Below are 23,535 nucleotides of genomic sequence, written 5' to 3'. Positions count from 1 at the left end.
GAGGGATATTCAGACCCTGCACCGAACAGGGAGCCTGATACAGGCCTGATCCCAGGGTCCTGGGTAATGATCCAAGCTGCAGTCAGACACTTAACCTACTGAGCCACGAAGGTGCTCTTCTCTGGTCTATTCCATCATAAACAGTAGGGTATTTGGATAAAATAAGAATTCTGCCCTGGGATCGGATTGTGCAGTTGGTCATATTCTTCTTTTTATTTGATGGTCATTCTCTGCAGACCAGCTCTGACCCCCTTTGTCACTGGCAAGCATCAAAGCCCTTGTTGATGTTTGGTTGGCATCTCTTGGGAATAGAGCAGGAGACCTTTTGGTTCGGGTTATTGCCTTTGGTCTTGGATGGAGCCAATCTCTTGATACACAGCTGTGCCACGCCCATCTGAACTTGCACACAGACTGCTTCCGTGGGAGCCAGGTGCTGGTACAGCCGGGGCCCCACTCCCTCTGCACCTACAGGTCACACAGTAGCAATGCTGGGCTACCCCCAGTTCTGCCCAAAGGGTGGAAGTGCACTCTAGGGATGGGCATCCCTGAAATGGTCCCTCTCAGCACCTCCTCCCGGATCCAGCAGAAGTGAGGTGGGAGGGGTGCCGGGAGCACAGTTCCCTCCTCTCCTCCTTGCACAATCCTCAGTCCTGGGACAAGAATAAAATCTGCACTTGCCTCTGTGTGAGAAGGGATCGAGTGCAGCCAGCCAAGGCCATCGAGGCCTTCACTGGGTGCAGGGAATCTAGAGGAATCTGTGAAAGCTGCTGGGCTGGCGGCACACGCTTGCGCTCAAGGTCCTGCAGAACTAGTCTCCTGGTCTGACCAGGCCCAGGACACAGGCCCTAGGCAGGGAGGCCAGGATTTCTGCTCCTGTCTGATCTCACTGCTATAGCCACACAGTGCTGGGCCTGCTCCCCACGTCAAGGGTTGGCCCAGTCTAGGACATTCCCTCATGCCTGCCTGGAGCCCATGGCCCAGTCCTTCCAGGGATCAGGGCAGATGCTGGCTCGAGCTGGTATTGAGGAGGCCTCACCTGCTGTACAAACCCCATCAGCCCACTTTTAAGCTAAGGGAAACTGGGCAACATAGTTTACCTCTAGCATCACATTCATCTCCTCTATGGGCTACGACATGTATGGGCTGTTCCAGAGATTCAGTGTGTCCCAGATTTAGGAGTCTCATGGTTTGTCTCCCTCTCTAATTTTTCCCACTCAATCCCCTCCTTTCCCTCATTATCTTGTTCCTATTTCTTATATTCCAGGAGGAGAGCACTTGATGGCATGAGCACTGGGTGTTAAACTATATGTTGGCAAACTGAATTTACCTAAACATAAATAAAAATTTTTTAAAAAGAATAAAGGTTAAGTTTGTCTCAAGTACCTAAGATCACCCCACGCACAAAGCAGTCACATTATAAGCCCAGTGGGATATCACTCTCAGGGCCACATGCAACCCCAACCCGTAGGCCCCCAGGCCCATTGCACCTACTCCAGCATTGCCTGGATTGGCTCTTTGATCAACTGATTAAGGAGGGGAGCCCCAGGCTCTGAGACTGTGGTCTCCTTGTTGCCCTCAAAAGCCATACAGAATTTGGAAGGACAGAAAAACAGGAGACCTCATTTACCCAGGAAAACACCCCTTTTGAGGTTCTTATGTTCCTGAGGTTCCAAGCATCTCCCTGTGTCATTTCACTCCATTTGGTAGAAGGTTCTTGCTCATCATTTAATGTCCAAGTTACCTACTGAGGGGAACTGGGTGGCTCATTCAGGGAAGCATCTGACTCTTGATTTCAGCTCAGCACATTCTCTCAGGAGCCTGAGATCCGGCCCCTCTTGGGATTCCTCACTGGTCATGAAACCTTCCTAGGATTCTCTGCCTCCCTCTCCCCCAGCCCATTCATATCCAAATTGGCCTTCCCTCAATCAAAAACTATATTAAAAATAATAAACATGAACTGCAATAAAATTTTTTTAATGAAAATAAATAAATATTGGCTCAATGACTGATTCTTCCAGTTGTTTACCACCTGCTTGTCTGCCGACTTTGTCTTGTTTTCACTTTCATTCACCTTTTGCCTTCATTCTTTAAAGCTATCTTTCCTGAACATAACGTCCTAGGCTCAGAGGTGTTTTCCTTCTATACTTGTGTCACCATTGCAGTGTCTTCTGACCTGTTTTCTGAGAAGTCATGGGCCTTGGAATTTGTATTCTGTTAGGTTGAATGTGTCCTTTTCCTCTGCTTTCAAGGTTTTTCTTCCTCTTTGCCAGCAGATTGGTTACAATGTGTCCGGAGGAGGGTTTTCAGAGCTTTGTAGATCTGAGTCACAGATTTGTGAAATTTTTAGCCATTTTGTCCCCATACCTTCTACACCAGCTGCTTTCCTACAGAAACTCCATGCTGTGGAACTTAGCACTTTTGATGTATCCTAGGCATGCATGTTTAAGTTCCTATCAATTTTTGTTCAGTCTTTTCGCACTCCTCTCATGATAGTACGATTTCTCTTGTTCTGTTTTTTTTTTTTTTCTCTTGTTCTGTTTACACATCCACTGTCTGCTTTGTTTCTTCATCGGATTGCTGAGCCTATCCAGTGAATTTTCATCCTGGATAGTGCGTGTCAAGTTTTAAAATTTCCACTTGGTCTTCTGAGAGCAAGATGTCCACAGCTCTTTCTATGGTTATGAGTTTCCCAGTGTCTACAATCAAAAACCTTAGGTGAAAAATGTTTATGGATCTCTGTGGATACAAAACTGGACCAAACTACTTCACGCTTGAGGAAAAATCAAAATACAACCAGCAAAGGAGTCGATTGAAAGCAACCAGGAAATTCATTCCTTTAGTTGATTAAAGAAAACTTATTCCAGGGGCACAGGTTTGGTTCATTCAGGTATGTGACTGCCTCCTGGTTTCATCTGAGTTCATGACCTCAGGTCATCAGATTATCCTAGGTTGGACTCCATGCTTAGGATGGAGCCTGCTTAGTATTCTCTCTCCCTTTTCCTCTACTGCTCTCCCCCTTACACTTTCTCTTTTGCTCTCTTAAAAAAAAAAAAAAAAAGAATCATTCTTTTACTGTGCTCAGGACACCACACTAAAGACAAAAATACAAACCTATATTATTTACATTTTATATGTGAAATTCATAATTTAAATGGTCAGTCAGTAGTTTATGTCAAAATAGTAAAACTGCTTTTACCACTCAAATTTGGTCAAATTAAAAGGTAGGGGTTGTGAAGCAAACATTTGGACACTAGTCTGTGTACAGTATTAACAACATAAAATCACTGATTATGTTTTAATAAGGAGACCTTATTATTGAGATTAGGATTAGACTGGTGTCATAAAGCAGCATATAATATAAAAATTTCCGTATCGCCCTATCCCTTGGCACATATTTTCCACAATCATACATGCCTGCATTAGTGTGGAATTTTTATCACAAAGAACAAACCAGTGTAGAGATATTATTATCATTGAAGTTGACCACATATATTAAGGACTGCTCTGTGTTATGCATCTGACTGTTTTGACAAATACATAATATTATGTATCCAAGGACCCTGGGATCATGATATGAGCCCAAAGTAGATGCCCAACTAAAGGAATGAGCCTGGTGCCCACATTACTACTGTTTTTTTTTAAATTGAAATCAAGATGGTACACAAGGTTACATTAGTCTCAGGTGTACCACATATGGATTCGATACTTGTATAGGGTAATACTGTGCTCACAAGTGTAGATACCATGTGTCCCCATAGAGCACTATTACAATTCCACTGATCATATTCCCTATGCTGTACGTTTGATCTCCGTGATCTTTTTTAATGCATAACGGGAAGCCTGTCCCTCCTACTCTGCTTCACAGCTATGGCTATTGGTAAATGGTATACTTTGAGTATTTAAACCTCTCCCGGATGGAATATTTTCACCAAACTGATTACTGGTACACCTGGGTGGCTCAGTGGTTGAGCGTCTGCCTTTGGCTCAGGTTATGGTCCCGTGGGCCTGGGATCGAGTTCTGCATCGGGTTCCCCACATGGAGCCTGATTCACCCTCTGCCTATGTCTCTGCCTCGGTATCTCTCATGAATACATAAACCTTTAAAAAAAAAAACCTGTGAGTGAATAAATACAATAGAGCACTAGACTAAATAGAACAAAAGAGAATAACTGTCTAGCATTGAATCAAACCTACCAAGAAAAGGGGTAAAATCAGGTTGAAAAACTTACAAAAGAGAGGACAGCATATGTGGACCTACAGAGACAGAAATGATTTTGCCAGATGTCCAGAAGGTGGGAGTTTTTAGTTGGGTTTCACAACAAGCTGCATGAGTGATGGGAAGTCATCATTGGAATCGATGTGCAGATCAGTTCTATTTGTGCACTGATTATGTCAGGCTACTTGAAGTTGCCATTGACTTTTTGGGGAAGATTTTATTTATTTCAGAGAGAGAGAGAGAGTGCGAGCATAAGCAAGGGAGAAAGGCAGAGGGAAAGGGAGAAGCACATTCTGGGCTGAACAAGGCCCCAAGGAGGGGATGGATTGCAGGACACTGGGGCCTTGGCCTGAGCTGAAGGTTTTCCTCATCCACCAAGGAGGATGGACCCCAGACCCTCATATGATACTTATTAATCACTCTCTACAATAGTCTTGCCCTGTACCCATATAAACAGTGATCGCTCAGTAATTCCTGAGCACCACATCCAATGAATGCATTGACAGTTATTTTGTGTCCTCCTAAATCTTGCCAAGTGTGTGGTGCAGGAGTTTTTCCACAAAAAAGTCAGTGAATGAGTTTCCAACTTCTATGGAATGCTCACCCATTTTCCTGAATTAGAAATGGTCCTTTTTTCCTCTTTTTGGAGCGAATTCAGATATGACAAGGAACAGTGTATTTTTTAGGAGTAAGGACCATTTTTGTGGGTTTTGGAGGGGATGTTTTAAACAGTGTAGTAAGGGACCTTTCTCTCACATGCAGTTTTTCCTCAAGAATTTCGTGTGGCTCCTTCAGTAAACGAGAGATCCATCCCCCAGGAATAGCTCCTGCTTTTTCATGGGTGCAACCTGTGCTTCCTTTGGAGGCCTATCGTTTTACTACTGTTGCTCATGTGGTGTTGAATACTCACTAGGAGAACCAATGACAAAGGACACACATGACCTGACCCTCATGGTTTACTCTTTTGTGTAAGTGCAGACGTCTCAGAAACCAGCGAAAGTGGTATGTATTCTTGAACCACTCTCTTGCAGAAAAAAAAAAATCTAAATAGTACGGCAGATGCAGCAACCTGCTGTTCTCTTCTGGACAGCCACCCGATTCCATGTTCCTGAGGCTTGGGGGTGTGAGACAGGCAGCTTTCCCAGGTGAGAAAACATGCCTACATTTCTACAATACTAGGAGCTGGTGTGTTCACTGTTTGGTATGGTTGTAAGTGCATGACTCTTAGGGTGGAGTGACTTGTTTAAACCTATGAGTGTGACAGAGTTGTGTGTGCATGTGTGTGACACAGAGAGAGAATTGTGAGTGAGAGAGAGAGAGAGAGAGAGAGAGAGAGAGAATGAGAGACAGCTATGGACACAGAAATACAGAGAAAGGGGGAAGGAGAGAGAAAGAATAAGAGAGTTTTCCCAGGACATTGTCCCACTGACACTGCACCATGGCTTCTCTCATCATTCTCCAAAATAAAGAAAATCCTAACACACCATATTTTCCAGCCCTAACCCCGTGAGTGGCCCGACAGTGGTAGCTCAGCCCATGCTTAGTTACCAAATGCCATCATGTTCACTAGCCTTCGTTCATACTGATCAACAGTCCCCATTAGCCTTTTATTTTCTTCACGAAATTATTTATGTATTTGAGAGAGAGAGAGAGCAGAAGAGGCAAGAGGGGCAGAGGGAGAGAAAGAAACACACCCTTTGCTGAGCAGGGAGCCCCACATCAGGCTCCATTTCAGGTCCCAGACACCCTGACCTGAACCAAAGGCAGACTTAGCTGACTGAGCAACTCAGGCACCACTACCTGAATTATTCTTGAGCAGCATGACCCATGTGCTGATGGGTACTCTGTGTCCTTCTAGAAGCACTTTATGGTCCCTTCATCATGAGACTATTCCAGAACATCAGAGGAGAAGTGCAAGTTAATGCTGTCAAGGTGAGCTCAGTATCTTTGAGGAACGAATGTTGCTTTCTCGGTTGCTTTCCACACAAATTCTGATGAACATCAGACAGCGTCCATTTGAGATGAAATACATAATCTTCCTGGTGGCAAGGGTGCTGAGTGCTTGCCTCTTGGCATGCATTAGCTTATCTGAGAGGATGTTTACCACTGGCGACACCAAAGCTGCTTATAAAGACAGTGATGGGGTACTTTCCCTCATCAATGGTGTCTCCTGCTTGGCTGGGGAATGTTGTAGTCACCATCCTGAATGGACTGGAGAGACACATCCTTCAGGACAAACAACTTCCTTCAGGTATCCTTTCACTTCCTTTGGGCACCATGGTCTCTAACATGATGTTCCATCTGGTTTCCTAAAGTCATTCAGAGAAGTAAAGATCAGTTTTTACTAGGTAATAACATCTATCGAATAAAAACAATAGAAGATTTATTTTTGTTAAAGTTGAGCTATAGATTAATGTCCAAATATTAGCTTTACTCTAAGAATCATTAACCATAATCACATTTGAGTTGTAGGGTGCCAGTGGTATCAGTCACTTAATTGTACGCCCTGGGGTCAGGACCTAATCCCATGGTCGGGGTTCAGCTACATGTTGGGGTCCCTCCACATGGGAAGCCTACTCCTCCTCCTAACCCTCAGCCCGCTCACGTTTTCTCCCTCTATCCCTTTCTCTTTCTCTCCCTCAATTTAATAAATTGATTGGTTAATTATCTAATTAAATCTTGAAAAATTAACTTAACTTGATTGGAAAAAACATTTTTACTATTCTGGCCACCAAGTGATGCCTCACCTTCTAAATTAAAATATTCACACAGAACAGTAGGAATATGGCTTAGAACTTTTGACCTATGAATGGGACACAAGCAAACTAGAATAATGATTTTTTAAAATTTTTTTTACGCATAGGATATCCTGAAAATGCACTACCATAAAGAAAGACAGGACCATAATAGAGTCATGCAAAATGAAATAAATACAAAGGAAACTAATTAAATAATCAGGTAATTACAAGTTCCAGACAGACAGGGAAATGACTTTCCATTTCATTCATGAGTTGAAAACGATGCTGCTGGAATAGTAACTCCTCTCCTGCTGTCAGTGGAGCTAAACCCAAAATTGCAGAACTCACTCATAAACATACATGGAAATGGAAACGGAGCCCTTACAGGGACCACAACACACTGGTACATCATGTGCAAAGGGCTTTTTTTTTTTTTTAAAGATTTATTTATTTATGATAGACCTACAGAGAGAGAGAGAGAGAGAGAGAGAGAGAGAGAGAGAGGCAGAGACACAGGAGGAGGGAGAAGCAAGCTCCATGCCTGGAGCCCAACGTGGGACTCCATCCTGATACTCCAGGATCACGCCCTGGGCCAAACGCAGGCGCCAAACAGCTGAGCCACCCAGGGACCCGCAGAAAGGGCTTTAAAACAAAAAGAAGACAACAGGGGGAAGAAGGCCAGAGAGTAGAGTCCTCAACTCACCTGATCCGCCAAGGATCCCTTCTAACAAGGTAGAAGGTGAAGGTGGATACAAAGAAAGAAAGAAGGGGGGGGGCAGGGCTTCTAACAAGGCAAGACAGGAAGGGGGAAAGGGAAAGGAAGGAAGAAGCCTGGGGGCAGGTGGGGGGGGTGGGGAGCTGCAGGCCAGAGGAGATGGCTCCAGCCTGGCGGGAAAGCCTGGGCGCCCCTAGAGCCCAGCCCCGGAGAGGAGGGGTGTCGGGCTGAACCCCAGGAGGGGCGGCGGAGCCCCCAGGTTCCTGGGGTCACTAGCAGACGAGGCACGCCCGGGGCAGAGCGCCCCAGGCCCGCGGGCCCAGCTCGGGACAGCGCTGGAGCCGCAGGCGGCGGGGCCTCAGGGAGAAGCAGGGGGGCAGGCGGGGGCTCCGGGCGGGCGGGGCGCTGCACCTGCTGCCTTCGGGCGCCCGCCAAGGCCCCGGGAGCGCGGTGCAGGCAGCACAGGCCCCAGAGCCCAGGGCCCGGGGGACACGGCCGAGGTCCTGCCTCCCCCCGGGGCGGGTGGAGGCTTCACAACTGCAGAATTAAGATCTCATCAGGCTGAAGTTAAAAATCAATTAAATGAGGTGCAATCCAAATTGGGGGTCCTAATGGCAAGGCATAAGGTGCTGGAAGAAAGAATGAGCAACACAGAAGACTCCTTGATGGCAAGGAAGGAAGCTGAGGAAAACAGAGAAAAACAATGAAAGGACCACGAGGAAAGGTTAAGGGAAATACATGACAGCTTCAGAAGGAAGAATTACGTATCACTGGGGTTCCAGAGAGCACCCAGAAGGACAGAGGGCCAGAAAGCATATTTAAACAAATCCAAGCTGAGAGCTTCCCTAATTCAGGAGGGGAATAGGCACTCAGACCCAGGAGATAGAGTGGTCCTCCCCCCAAATCAATAAAAACCGTTCAACACCTCAACACTTAATAGTGAAACTTGCAAATTCTATAGAAAAAGAGAAAATCTGTAAAGTAGATAGAGGCAGCAGATTCTTAACGAATATGGGGAGAATTGTTACATTAATAGCAGACCTCTCCTCAGAGACCTGGGAGGCCAGAAAGGGCTGGCGGGATTGATTCAGGGTCCTAGATGAGAAGAACATGCAGGCAAGAAAACTCTATCCAGCAAGGCTCTCATTCAGAATAGAAGGAGAGATAAAGAGCTTCCAAGATAGGCAGAAACTGCAAGAATATGTGACCACCAAACCAGCTCTGCAAGAAATATTAAGGAGTATCATAGGAAAATTAACATGCTTCCAGAAAATTTGTTCAGGTTTAAGTGAGCAGTTGAGATAGAAATGATTTATATATGCTGTGATTTAGTCTATGGGTTTATTTGAAAATTAGTCACCATGCAGTCTGTTTTTATAGTGTATGCATAATGATTGTACTATATAGGAAGGATGACGTGGTGTTACATTATCCCTAATAGGAACAACGCTTTTAACTGTTAAAGAGTAATCTTGCTTTCCTCAGGAGGGGGGAAAAACACCCCAACTCTATACAGCTTCAGACATTCTGTACAATCCCTTAGAGGATGGGGCTTCTGCACACACTTTTGGTCAAAGAAGAGACTAAGGGCACATCTTTTGAAAACATTCTAATGAAATGACTCATAAACCCATTCCACCTATAACTGTAATTTAACTCAAATACTAATAACCAGAGCTTGGCTCAGCAGGGATTCCCTAGAGCCAGGTATAAAGCCTTGTGAAGGAAGCCGAGATATGCCACCCCAAAATATATATTTATATATGTTTTTGGGAAGAGGAATCCAGAAACAAATCTTAGTGTTAATGTCTTCCCATAAATTTACCTTTCCAGTTTGCCGCCCTTGATAGCCTAAAACTGCTTTTCTTTAGGCTATCATTTTTTCTACAAATGTATTATTGTTCTTTGCTGAAGATGCTATAAAGCTCACAGTTTTAAGCTGCTGCTTTGAGTTCCTCTTTGTTTTTTATTTCTTCGGTGTGATGTGCACTGCAAACCTTTATAAATTTTTTCTTTTGATGATATCCTCTTGGTAATGAGTCCCCCCCGAAAACCCAAGATGGGAAGATATGGAGTTTAGCCTCCTGCCACATCAGAACTCGTTCTAGTTGTATTCTCATGGAAGAACGCAGGCAAAAATGAACTCTGCTTAGTTGGCAATTAGCCTGGGGCAGGCCATCCAAAGGTTGCAGTTGCCTACATGAGATTGTGAACTTACTGCATCAGCTACACTGGTGGACTTTCTCCTAACACTGAACACTGGAATCCTCAAATTTAAACTCCAAAATATCAAAGGTCATTCTTTCGTGCAGAAAAGGATTCTGTACATCAACAACCAGGCATGTGACACTAACAATAAGACTGAAGAAAAAGAAATTACAGTCAATCCGATTTATAATTGTACCCAAAAGCATAACATACCTAGGAATAAACCTAACCAAAGACGTAAAGGATCTGTAGCCTAAAAACTAGATAACAAAAAACAAAAAAACAAAAAAAACTAGAGAACACATTGAAAGAAACTCAAGAAGGCACAAAGAGGCAGAAAAATATTCAGTGATCATGGGTTGGAAGAATTAATATTGTGAAAAGGTCGGTGCTACACAGGGCCATATACACATTTAATGCAATCCCTATGAAAATACCACAGACTTTCTTCAGAGAGTGGGAACAAACCATCTTTAGATTTCTCTGGAAATGGAAAAGACCCCAATTAGCCAGGGAACGATTAAAAACGAAGACCACAGCTGGGGGCAACACAAGGCCCGATTTCAGGTTGTACTACAAACCCAAGGCCGAAAAGACAGTGTGGTAGTGGCACAAAAACAGACCCATGAATCAATGGAACCGAATAGCGAATCCAGAAGTGGACCCTCAACTTTATGGTCAACTAATATTCGAGAAACCAGGAAAGACTATCCCGGGAAAAAAGAGAGTCTCCTCAAAAAATGGAGCTGGGAACATTGGACATCCACATGCAGAAGAAGGAAGCTAGACCATTCTCTGACACCACACACAGGGAAAAACTCAAAAAGGATGAACGATCTAAATGTGAGACAAGAATCCATCCAAATCCGAGAGGTGAACAGAGGCAACACCGTTTTTCAACTTGGCCACAGCAACATCCCGCAAGATACGTCCGCCAAGGCAAGAGAAACAAAAGCAACAAGGAATTATTGGGACTTCAGCCAGATCGAAAGCTCCTGCGCAGCAAAAGAAACAGTCCACAAAAGTAAAAGACAACCTGCAGAACGGGAGAAGATACTTGCAAACGACCGCTCAAAGGGCTGGTGTCCAAGGTCTATAAAGAACATACTCAACTCAAGAGCAGAGAAACAAACAATCCGATCGTGAAACGGGCAAAAGACCCAAACAGAAATCTCACAGGGGAAGACAGAGACATGGCCAACAAGCACATGAGAACATGGCCCGCAAGCTGACCACCAGGGAACTACAGATCCACATCCCCATGAAATACCACCTCACACCGGCAGGAATGGGGAAAAGTCACAAGACAGGAAACAACAAATGTTGGAGAGGACGCAGACAAAGGGGAACCCTCTTGCACTGTAGGTGGGAATGTGAACTGGTGCAGCCACTCCGGAAAACTGTGTGGAGGTTCCCCAAAGAGTTAAGAACAGATCTTCCCTCCGGCCCAGCAATTGCACTGCTGGGATATACCCCAAAGCTGCAGATGCGGTGAAACGCGGGGACACCTACACCCCGATGTTTATGGCAGCAATGTCCACAATAGCCAAACTGTGGAAGGAGCCTCGGGGTCCATCGAGAGATGAATGGATAAAGAAGATGTGGTCCACGGCTACAACGGAATATTACTCAGCCGTGAGAAACGACAAATACCCACCATTTGCTCTGACGTGGACGCACCTAGAGGGACTTATGCTGAGTGAAATGAGTCCATCGGAAAAGGACAAACTTGATATGGTCTCATTCATTTGGGGAATATAAAAACTAGTGAAAGGCACTAAAGGGAATGGGGAAGATGAAGGAAAATATCAGTGTGGGTGACAAAACAGGACACACACCGAACTCTGGGAACTGAACAAGGGGTAGTGGAAGGGGAGGTGGGCGGGCGGTTGGGGCGACCGGGTGATGGGCACTGATGGGGGCACTTGGCGGGATGAGCACTGGGTGTTATGCTATATGCTGGCAAATTGAACTCCAATAAAAAAATGTAAAAACAGAAAACATTTTGCTAATACTTAACACGGACTAGTATGTCCAAATGTTAGCTTCAAAACCCCTCCTATGAAATCGGACAAAATTAGAGTTCTCAATGCGATTTCACAATTTTGGCCACAAACTAATGACTGACCTTTCAAGTTAAGATGTGGACACATGAAACATAAAGAATACGGCTTAGGAGGTCTGTCTCTACGATGGCACCCCGAGCAAAACTGAATAATGATTCTGTTTTGCGTGTGTGGAGAGAGCAAAAGAGCAAGTGTAAGGAGGAGAGGGGCAGAGGGAAAGGAAGAGAGAATACGAAGCAGGCTCCATGCTGAATATGGGTGAATCTGATGACCTTGAGGTCATGACCAGAGCTGAAACCCCGGAGGCAGAGACTTAGCTGACAGAAACACCCAGGTGCCCCTAGGACAAGATTTCTTGAGGCTATTATTTAATGAATCAATTTTCATGTTACCCTCCGGCCTGTCGTCTGTTGGCTGAACTCTTCTGATACGGAGGATGGAAAACATTTTTGGCCATGCTCCAGGGCAGGTGTACCAAGGGTTTCTTCGAGATTCAGGTTCGGTTGTTATCACTCCAGCTCCTGGGAAATAAATGGACATAGAAAGAGCTGTTGACTGACAGGTTGTTGTTAGAAGAGCCTCGAAAATTAAGGAGTCAATCCCATTTACAACTGCACCCAAAAACATAAGCTACCCGGGAATAAACCTAACCAAAGAGGTAAAGGATCTGTACCCTAAACACCACAGAACGTTCCTGAAAGAAATCGAGGAAGGCATCAAGAGAAGGAAAAAGGTTCCATGCTCATGGAGAGGAAGAATTAATATTGTGAAAATGTCCATGCTACCCAGGGCAATTTATATATTTCACGCAATCCCTATCAAAATACTGGGGACTTTCTTCAGAGAGTTAGAACAAACCATCTTAAGATTCTAGTGTGGGGGATCCCTGGGTGGCGCAGCGGTTTAGTGGCTGCCTTTGGCCCAGGGCGCGATCCTGGAGATCTGGGATCGAATCCCACGTCGGGCTCCCGGTGCATGGAGCCTGCTTGTCCCTCTGCCTATGTCTCTGCCCCATTCTCTCTCTCTGTGTGACTATCATTAATAAATAAAAATTAAAAAAAATAAGATGCTAGTGTGGATACTGAAAAGACCCCAAAGAGCCAGGGGACTATTCAAAACGAAGGCCACAGCTGGGGGCATCACAAGGCCCGATTTCAGGGTGTACTACAAAGCCGTGGCTATCAAGACAGTGTGGTAGTGGCACAAAAACAGACCCATAGCTCAATGGAACCGAATAGCGAATCCAGAAGTCGACCCTCAACTTTATGGTCAACTCTATTCGAGAGCGCTGGAAAGACTATCCCTGGAAAAAGACAGTCTCTTCAATAAAGGGTGCTGGGAACACTGGACATCCACATGCAGAAGACGGAAGCTAGACCATTCTCTGACACCACACACAGGGAAAAACTGAAAAAGGATGAAAGATCTAAATGTGAGACAAGAATCCATCCAAATCCGAGAGGTGAACAGAGGCAACACCGTTTTTCAACTTGGCCACAGCAACATCTCGCAAGATACGTCCGCCAAGGCAAGAGAAACAAAAGCAACGAGGAATTATTGGGACTTCAGCCAGATCGAAAGCTCCTGCGCAGCAAAAGAAACAGTCCACAAAAGTAAAAGACAACCTACAGAACGGGAGAAGATACTTGCAAACGACCGCTCAGTCAAAGGGCTAGTGTCCAAGATCTATAAAGAACATACTCAACTCAAGAGCAAAGAAACAAACAATCTGATCATGAAACGGGCAGAAGACCCGAACAGAAATCCCACAGGGGAAGACAGAGACACGGCCAACAAGCACATGAGAACATGGCCCGCATCACTGGCCATCAGGAAACTACAGATCCAAATCCCCATGAGATACCACTTCACACCGGCGGGAATGGGGAAAAGTCACGAGACAGGAAACAACAAATGTTGGAGAGGACGCCGACAAAGGGGAACCCTCTTGCACTGTAGGTGGGAATGTGAACAGGTGCAGCCACTCCGGAAAACTGTGTGGAGGTTCCTCAAAGAGTTAAGAACAGATCTTCCCTCCAGCCCAGCAATGGCACTGCTGGGGATTCACCCCAAAGCTGAAGATGCGGTGAAATGCGGGAACACCTGCACCCCGAAGTTTATGGCAGCAATGTCCACAATAGCCAAACTGTGGAAGGAGCCTCGGGGTCCATCGAGAGATGAATGGATAAAGAAGATGTGGTCCACGGCTACAATGGAATATTACTCAGCCATGAGAAACGACAAATACCCACCATTTGCTCCGACGTGGACGCACCTGGAGGGACTTATGCTGATTGAAATGAGTCCATCGGAAAAGGACAAACTTGATATGGTCTCATTCATTTGGGGAATATAAAAACTAGTGAAAGGCAATAAAGGGAATGGGGAAAATGAAGGAAAATATCAGTGAGGGTGACAAAACAGGAGACACACCGAACTTGGGAACTGAACAAGGGGTAGTGGAAGGGGAGGTGGGCGGGCGGTTGGGGCGACTGGGTGATGGGCACTGATGGGCGCACTTGGCGGGATGAGCACTGGGTGTTATGCTATATGCTGGCAATTTGAGCTCCAATAAAAAAATGTAAAAACAGAAAACATTTTGCTAATACTTAACACGGACTAGTATGTCCAAATGTTACCTCACAACCCCTCCCATGAAATCTGACCAAATTAGAGTTCTCAATGCGATTTCACAATTTTGGCCACAAACTAATGACTGACCTTTCAAGTTAAGATGTGGACACATGAAACATAAAGAATACGGCTTAGGAGGTCTGTCTCTACGATGGCACCCCGAGCAAAACTGAATAATGATTCTGTTTTGCGTGTGTGGAGAGAGCAAAAGAGCAAGTGTAAGGAGGAGAGGGGCAGAGGGAAAGGAAGAGAGAATACGAAGCAGGCTCCATGCTGAATATGGGTGAATCTGATAACCTTGAGGTCATGACCGGAGCTGAAACCCAGGAGGCAGAGACTTAGCTGACAGAAACACCCAGGTGCCCCTAGGACAAGATTTCTTGAGGCTATTATTTAATGAATCAATTTTCATGTTACCCTCCGGCCTGTCGTCTGTTGGCTGAACTCTTCTGTTTCGGCGGATTGCAAAGAGCTTTCGCCGTGCTCCTGGGCAGATGTACCCAGGTTGTCTGCTATATTCAGGTTCGGTTGTTATCACAGCAGCTCCTGGTAAATAAATGGACATAGAAAGAGCTGTTGACTGACAGGTTGTTGTTAGAAGAGCCTCGAAAATTAAGGAGTCAATCCCATTTACAACTGCACCCAAAAGCATAAGCTACCCGGGAATAAACCTAACCAAAGAGGTAAAGGATCTGTACCCTAAACACCACAGAACGTTCCTGAAAGAAATCGAGGAAGGCATCAAGAGAAGGAAAAAGGTTCCATGCTCATGGAGAGGAAGAATTAATATTGTGAAAATGTCCATGCTACCCAGGGCAATTTACACATTTCACGCAATCCCTAACAAAATACCTGGGACTTTCTTCAGAGAGTTGGAACAAACCATCTTAAGATTCTAGTGTGGAACCGGAAAAGACCCCAAAGAGCCAGGGGACTATTCAAAACGAAGGCCACAGCTGGGGGCATCACGAGGCCCGATTCCAGGTTGTACTACAAAGCCGTGGCCATCGAGACAGTGTGGTAGTAGCACAAACACAGACCCATAGATCAATGGAACCGAGTAGCGCATCCAGAAGTGGACCCTCAACTTTATGGTCAACTAATATTCGCGAAAGCTGGAAAGACTATCCCTGGATAAAGACAGTGTCTTCCATAAAGGGTGCTGGGAACACTGGACATCCACATGCAGAAGAAGGAAGCTAGACCAACTCTGACACGACACACAGGGAAAAACTCAAAAAGCATGAACGATCTAAATGTGAGACAAGAATCCATCCAAATCCGAGAGGCGAACAGAGGCAACACCGTTTTTCAACTTGGCCACAGCAACATCTCGCAAGATACGTCCGCCAAGGCAAGAGAAACAAAAGCAACAAGGAATTATTGGGACTTCAGCCAGATCGAAAGCTCCTGCGCAGCAAACAACAGTCCACAAAAGTAAAAGACAACCTACAGAACGGGAGAAGATATTTGCAGACGACCGCTCAGTCAAAGGGCTAGTGTCCAAGATCTATAAAGAACATACTCAACTCAAGAGCAGAGAAACAAACAATCCGATCGTGAAACGGAAAAAGATCCAAACAGAAATCTCACAGGGGAAGACAGAGACACGGCCAACAAGCACATGAGAACATGCCCCGCAAGCTGACCATCAGGGAACTACAGATCCACACCCCCAGGAGATACCACCTCACACCGGCGGGAATGGGGAAAAGTCACGAGACAGGAAACAACAAATGTTGGAGAGGACGCGGACAAGGGGGAACCCTCTTGCACTGTAGGTGGGAATGTGAACAGGTGCAGCCACTCCGGAAAACTGTGTGGAGGTTCCTCAAAGAGTTAAGAACAGATCTTTCCTCCGGGCCAGCAATGGCACTGCTGGGGTTATACCCCAAAGCTGAAGATGCGGTGAAATGCGGGGACACCTGCACCCCGATGTTTATGGCAGCAATGTCCACAATAGCCAAACTGTGGAAGGAGTCTCGGAGTCCTTCGAGAGATGAATGGATAAAGAAGATGTGGTCCACGGCTACAACGGAATATTACTCAGCCCTGAGAAACGACAAATACCCACCATTAGCTCCGACGTGGATGCACCTGGAGGGACTTATGCTGAGTGAAATAAGTCCATCGGAAAAGGACAAACTTGATATGGTCTCATTCATTTGGGGAATATAAAAACTAGTGAAAGGCAATAAAGGGAAAGGGGAAAATGAAGGAAAATATCAGTGAGGGTGACAAAACAGGAGACACACCGAACTCTGGGAACTGAACAAGTGGTAGTGGAAGGGGAGGTGGGCGGGCGGTTGGGGCGACTGGGTGATGGCCCCTGATGGGGGCACTTGGCGGGATGAGCACTAGGTGTTATGCTATATGCTGGCAAATTGAACTCCAATAAAAAAATGTAAAAACAGAAAACATTTTGCTAATACTTAACACGGACTAGTATGTCCAAATGTTACCTCACAACCCCTCCCATGAAATCGGGCCAAATTAGAGTTCTCAATGCGATTTCACAATTTTGGCCACAAACTAATGACTGACCTTTCAAGTTAAGATGTGGACACATGAAACATAAAGAATACGGCTTAGGAGGTCTGTCTCTACGATGGCACCCCGAGCAAAACTGAATAATGATTCTGTTTTGCGTGTGTGGAGAGAGCAAAAGAGCAAGTGTAAGGAGGAGAGGGGCAGAGGGAAAGGAAGAGAGAATACTAAGCAGGCTCCACGCTGAATATGGGTGAATCTGATAACCTTGAGGTCATGACCAGAGCTGAAACCCAGGAGGCAGAGACTTAGCTGACAGAAACACCCAGGTGCCCCTAGGACAAGATTTCTTGAGGCTATTATTTAATGAATCAATTTTCATGTTACCCTCCGGCCTGTCGTCCATTGGCTGAACTCTTCTGATACGGAGGATGGAAAACATTTTTGGCCATGCTCCAGGGCAGGTGTACCAAGCGTTTCTTCGAGATTCAGGTTCGGTTGTTATCACTCCAGCTCCTGGGAAATAAATTGACATAGAAAGAGCTGTTGACTGACAGGTTGTTGTTAGAAGAGCCTCGAAAATTAAGGAGTCAATCCCATTTACAACTGCACCCAAAAACATAAGCTACCCGGGAATAAACCTAACCAAAGAGGTAAAGGATCTGTACCCTAAACACCACAGAACGTTCCTGAAAGAAATCGAGGAAGGCATCAAGAGAAGGAAAGGAGAGGAAGAATTAATATTGTGAAAATGTCCATGCTACCCAGGGCAATTTATATATTTCACGCAATCCCTATCAAAATACTGGGGACTTTCTTCAGAGAGTTAGAACAAACCATCTTAAGATTCTAGTGTGGGGGATCCCTGGGTGGCGCAGCGGTTTAGTGGCTGCCTTTGGCCCAGGGCGCGATCCTGGAGATCTGGGATCGAATCCCACGTCGGGCTCCCGGTGCATGGAGCCTGCTTGTCCCTCTGCCTATGTCTCTGCCCCATTCTCTCTCTCTGTGTGACTATCATTAATAAATAAAAATAAAAAAAAATAAGATGCTAGTGTGGATACGGAAAAGACCCCAAAGAGCCAGGGGACTATTCAAAACGAAGGCCACAGCTGGGGGCATCACAAGGCCCGATTTCAGGTTGTACTACAAAGCCGTGGCCATCAAGACAGTGTGGTAGTGGCACAAAAACAGACCCATAGATCAATGGAACCGAATAGCGAATCCAGAAGTCGACCCTCAACTTTATGGTCAACTCTATTCGAGAAAGCAGGAAAGACTATCCCTGGATAAAGACAGTCTCTTCAATAAAGGGTGCTGGGAACACTGGACATCCACATGCAGAAGACGGAAGCTAGATCATTCTCTGACACCACACACAGGGAAAAACTCAAAAAGGATGAAAGATCTAAATGTGAGACAAGAATCCATCCAAATCCGAAAGGCGAACAGAGGCAACACCGTTTTTCAACTTGGCCACAGCAACATCTCGCAAGATACGTCCGCCAAGGCAAGAGAAACAAAAGCAACGAGGAATTATTGGGACTTCAGCCAGATCGAAAGCTCCTGCGCAGCAAAAGAAACAGTCCACAAAAGTAAAAGACAACCTACAGAACGGGAGAAGATATTTGCAAACGACCGCTCAGACAAAGGGCTAGTGTCCAAGATCTCTAAAGAACATACTCAACTCAAGAGCAAAGAAACAAACAATCTGATCATGAAACGGGCAGAAGACCCGAACAGAAATCCCACAGGGGAAGACAGAGACACGGCCAACAAGCACATGAGAACATGGCCCGCATCACTGGCCATCAGGAAACTACAGATCCAAATCCCCATGAGATACCACTTCACACCGGCGGGAATGGGGAAAAGTCACGAGACAGGAAACAACAAATGTTGGAGAGGACGCGGACAAAGGGGAACCCTTTTGCACTGTAGGTGGGAATGTGAACAGGTGCAGCCACTCCGGAAAAATGTGTGGAGGTTCCTCAAAGAGTTAAGAACAGATCTTCCCTCCAGCCCAGCAATGGCACTGCTGGGGATTCACCCCAAAGCTGAAGATGCGGTGAAATGCGGGGACACCTGCACCCCGAAGTTTATGGCAGCAATGTCCACAATAGCCAAACTGTGGAAGGAGCCTCGGGGTCCATCGAGAGATGAATGGATAAAGAAGATGTGGTCCACGGCTACAATGGAATATTACTCAGCCGTGAGAAACGACAAATACCCACCATTAGCTCCGACGTGGATGCACCTGGAGGGACTTATGCTGAGTGAAATAAGTCCATCGGAAAAGGACAAACTTGATATGGTCTCATTCATTTGGGGAATATAAAAACTAGTGAAAGGCAATAAAGGGAATGGGGAAAATGAAGGAAAATATCAGTGAGGGTGACAAAACAGGAGACACACCGAACTTGGGAACTGATCAAGGGGTAGTGGAAGGGGAGGTGGGCGGGCGGTTGGGGCGACTGGGTGATGGGCACTGATGGGCGCACTTGGCGGGATGAGCACTGGGTGTTATGCTATATGCTGGCAATTTGAGCTCCAATAAAAAAATGTAAAAACAGAAAACATTTTGCTAATACTTAACACGGACTAGTATGTCCAAATGTTACCTCACAACCCCTCCCATGAAATCTGACCAAATTAGAGTTCTCAATGCGATTTCACAATTTTGGCCACAAACTAATGACTGACCTTTCAAGTTAAGATGTGGACACATGAAACATAAAGAATACGGCTTAGGAGGTCTGTCTCTACGATGGCACCCCGAGCAAAACTGAATAATGATTCTGTTTTGCGTGTGTGGAGAGAGCAAAAGAGCAAGTGTAAGGAGGAGAGGGGCAGAGGGAAAGGAAGAGAGAATACGAAGCAGGCTCCATGCTGAATATGGGTGAATCTGATAACCTTGAGGTCATGACCGGAGCTGAAACCCAGGAGGCAGAGACTTAGCTGACAGAAACACCCAGGTGCCCCTAGGACAAGATTTCTTGAGGCTATTATTTAATGAATCAATTTTCATGTTACCCTCCGGCCTGTCGTCTGTTGGCTGAACTCTTCTGTTTCTGCGGATTGCAAAGAGCTTTCGCCGTGCTCCTGGGCAGATGTACCCAGGTTGTCTGCTATATTCAGGTTCGGTTGTTATCACTCCAGCTCCTGGTAAATAAATGGACATAGAAAGAGCTGTTGACTGACAGGTTGTTGTTAGAAGAGCCTCGAAAATTAAGGAGTCAATCCCATTTACAACTGCACCCAAAAGCATAAGCTACCCGGGAATAAACCTAACCAAAGAGGTAAAGGATCTGTACCCTAAACACCACAGAACGTTCCTGAAAGAAATCGAGGAAGGCATCAAGAGAAGGAAAAAGGTTCCATGCTCATGGAGAGGAAGAATTAATATTGTGAAAATGTCCATGCTACCCAGGGCAATTTACACATTTCACGCAATCCCTAACAAAATACCGGGGACTTTCTTCAGAGAGTTGGAACAAACCATCTTAAGATTCTAGTGTGGAACCGGAAAAGACCCCAAAGAGCCAGGGGACTATTCAAAACGAAGGCCACAGCTGGGGGCATCACGAGGCCCGATTCCAGGTTGTACTACAAAGCCGTGGCCATCGAGACAGTGTGGTAGTAGCACAAACACAGACCCATAGATCAATGGAACCGAGTAGCGCATCCAGAAGTAGACCCTCAACTTTATGGTCAACTAATATTCGCGAAAGCTGGAAAGACTATCCCTGGATAAAGACAGTGTCTTCCATAAAGGGTGCTGGGAACACTGGACATCCACATGCAGAAGAAGGAAGCTAGACCATTCTCTGACACGACACACAGGGAAAAACTCAAAAAGCATGAACGATCTAAATGTGAGACAAGAATCCATCCAAATCCGAGAGGCGAACAGAGGCAACACCGTTTTTCAACTTGGCCACAGCAACATCTCGCAAGATACGTCCGCCAAGGCAAGACAAACAAAAGCAACAAGGAATTATTGGGACTTCAGCCAGATCGAAAGCTCCTGCGCAGCAAACAACAGTCCACAAAAGTAAAAGACAACCTACAGAACGGGAGAAGTTATTTGCAGACGACCGCTCAGTCAAAGGGCTAGTGTCCAAGATCTATAAAGAACATACTCAACTCAAGAGCAGAGAAACAAACAATCCGATCGTGAAACGGAAAAAGATCCAAACAGAAATCTCACAGGGGAAGACAGAGACACGGCCAACAAGCACATGAGAACATGCCCCGCAAGCTGACCATCAGGGAACTACAGATCCACACCCCCAGGAGATACCACCTCACACCTGCGGGAATGGGGAAAAGTCACGAGACAGGAAACAACAAATGTTGGAGAGGACGCGGACAAGGGGGAACCCTCTTGCACTGTAGGTGGGAATGTGAACAGGTGCAGCCACTCCGGAAAACTGTGTGGAGGTTCCTCAAAGAGTTAAGAACAGATCTTTCCTCCGGGCCAGCAATGGCACTGCTGGGGTTATACCCCAAAGCTAAAGATGCGGTGAAATGCGGGGACACCTGCACCCCGATGTTTATGGCAGCAATGTCCACAATAGCCAAACTGTGGAAGGAGTCTCGGAGTCCTTCGAGAGATGAATGGATAAAGAAGATGTGGTCCACGGCTACAACGGAATATAACTCAGCCGTGAGAAACGACAAATACCCACCATTAGCTCCGACGTGGATGCACCTGGAGGGACTTATGCTGAGTGAAATAAGTCCATCGGAAAAGGACAAACTTGATATGGTCTCATTCATTTGGGGAATATAAAAACTAGTGAAGGCAATAAAGGGAAAGGGGAAAATGAAGGAAAATATCAGTGAGGGTGACAAAACAGGAGACACACCGAACTCTGGGAACTGAACAAGGGGTAGTGGAAGGGGAGGTGGGCGGGCGGTTGGGGCGACTGGGTGATGGCCCCTGATGGGGGCACTTGGCGGGATGAGCACTAGGTGTTATGCTATATGCTGGCAAATTGAACTCCAATAAAAAAATGTAAAAACAGAAAACATTTTGCTAATACTTAACACGGACTAGTATGTCCAAATGTTACCTCACAACCCCTCCCATGAAATCGGACCAAATTAGAGTTCTCAATGCGATTTCACAATTTTGGCCACAAACTAATGACTGACCTTTCAAGTTAAGATGTGGACACATGAAACATAAAGAATACGGCTTAGGAGGTCTGTCTCTACGATGGCACCCCGAGCAAAACTGAATAATGATTCTGTTTTGCGTGTGTGGAGAGAGCAAAAGAGCAAGTGTAAGGAGGAGAGGGGCAGAGGGAAAGGAAGAGAGAATACGAAGCAGGCTCCATGCTGAATATGGGTGAATCTGATGACCTTGAGGTCATGACCAGAGCTGAAACCCCGGAGGCAGAGACTTAGCTGACAGAAACACCCAGGTGCCCCTAGGACAAGATTTCTTGAGGCTATTATTTAATGAATCAATTTTCATGTTACCCTCCGGCCTGTCGTCTGTTGGCTGAACTCTTCTGATACGGAGGATGGAAAACATTTTTGGCCATGCTCCAGGGCAGGTGTACCAAGCGTTTCTTCGAGATTCAGGTTCGGTTGTTATCACTCCAGCTCCTGGGAAATAAATGGACATAGAAAGAGCTGTTGACTGACAGGTTGTTGTTAGAAGAGCCTCGAAAATTAAGGAGTCAATCCCATTTACAACTGCACCCAAAAACATAAGCTACCCGGGAATAAACCTAACCAAAGAGGTAAAGGATCTGTACCCTAAACACCACAGAACGTTCCTGAAAGAAATCGAGGAAGGCATCAAGAGAAGGAAAAAGGTTCCATGCTCATGGAGAGGAAGAATTAATATTGTGAAAATGTCCATGCTACCCAGGGCAATTTATATATTTCACGCAATCCCTATCAAAATACTGGGGACTTTCTTCAGAGAGTTAGAACAAACCATCTTAAGATTCTAGTATGGGGGATCCCTGGGTGGCGCAGCAGTTTAGCGGCTGCCTTTGGCCCAGGGCGCGATCCTGGAGATCTGGGATCGAATCCCACGTCGGGCTCCCGGTGCATGGAGCCTGCTTGTCCCTCTGCCTATGTCTCTGCCCCATTCTCTCTCTCTGTGTGACTATCATTAATAAATAAAAATAAAAAAAAATAAGATGCTAGTGTGGATACTGAAAAGACCCCAAAGAGCCAGGGGACTATTCAAAACGAAGGCCACAGCTGGGGGCATCACAAGGCCCGATTTCAGGTTGTACTACAAAGCCGTGGCTATCAAGAGAGTGTGGTAGTGGCACAAAAACAGACCCATAGCTCAATGGAACCGAATAGCGAATCCAGAAGTCGACCCTCAACTTTATGGTCAACTCTATTCGAGAAAGCAGGAAAGACTATCCCTGGATAAAGACAGTCTCTTCAATAAAGGGTGCTGGGAACACTGGACATCCACATGCAGAAGACGGAAGCTAG

At 45.7% G+C, this 23,535-nt stretch overlaps 1 protein-coding gene across 3 annotated transcripts in view; it reads right to left on the bottom strand.

The window, feature by feature from the left end:
* Window positions 1-3,092: 3,092 nt before the first annotated feature.
* Window positions 3,093-23,535, bottom strand: part of LOC140594287 (uncharacterized) — a 47,915-nt gene continuing 27,472 nt past the window's right edge. For 2 of the 3 annotated variants that reach the window (XM_072725205.1, XM_072725206.1), the window contains 6 exons: window positions 22,552-22,680; window positions 20,095-20,223; window positions 17,452-17,580; window positions 14,995-15,123; window positions 12,336-12,464; window positions 3,093-6,525 (listed from right to left, as the gene is read on the bottom strand). In XM_072725205.1, the coding sequence (XP_072581306.1) occupies window positions 6,476-6,525; window positions 12,336-12,464; window positions 14,995-15,123; window positions 17,452-17,580; window positions 20,095-20,223; window positions 22,552-22,680 (695 nt within the window). In that variant the 3' untranslated portion in view covers window positions 3,093-6,475. Of the gene's footprint in view, window positions 6,526-12,335; window positions 12,465-14,994; window positions 15,124-17,451; window positions 17,581-20,094; window positions 20,224-22,551; window positions 22,715-23,535 lie in introns of all 3 variants that reach the window. The other variant, XM_072725204.1, reaches the window with a different exon arrangement.

This window comes from Vulpes vulpes, chromosome 10 (assembly GCF_048418805.1).
Source record: "Vulpes vulpes isolate BD-2025 chromosome 10, VulVul3, whole genome shotgun sequence".
Taxonomy (NCBI): domain Eukaryota; kingdom Metazoa; phylum Chordata; class Mammalia; order Carnivora; family Canidae; genus Vulpes; species Vulpes vulpes.
The sequence above is the reverse complement of the archived record's forward strand: the minus strand, read 5'-3'. Positions and strand labels throughout refer to the sequence as shown.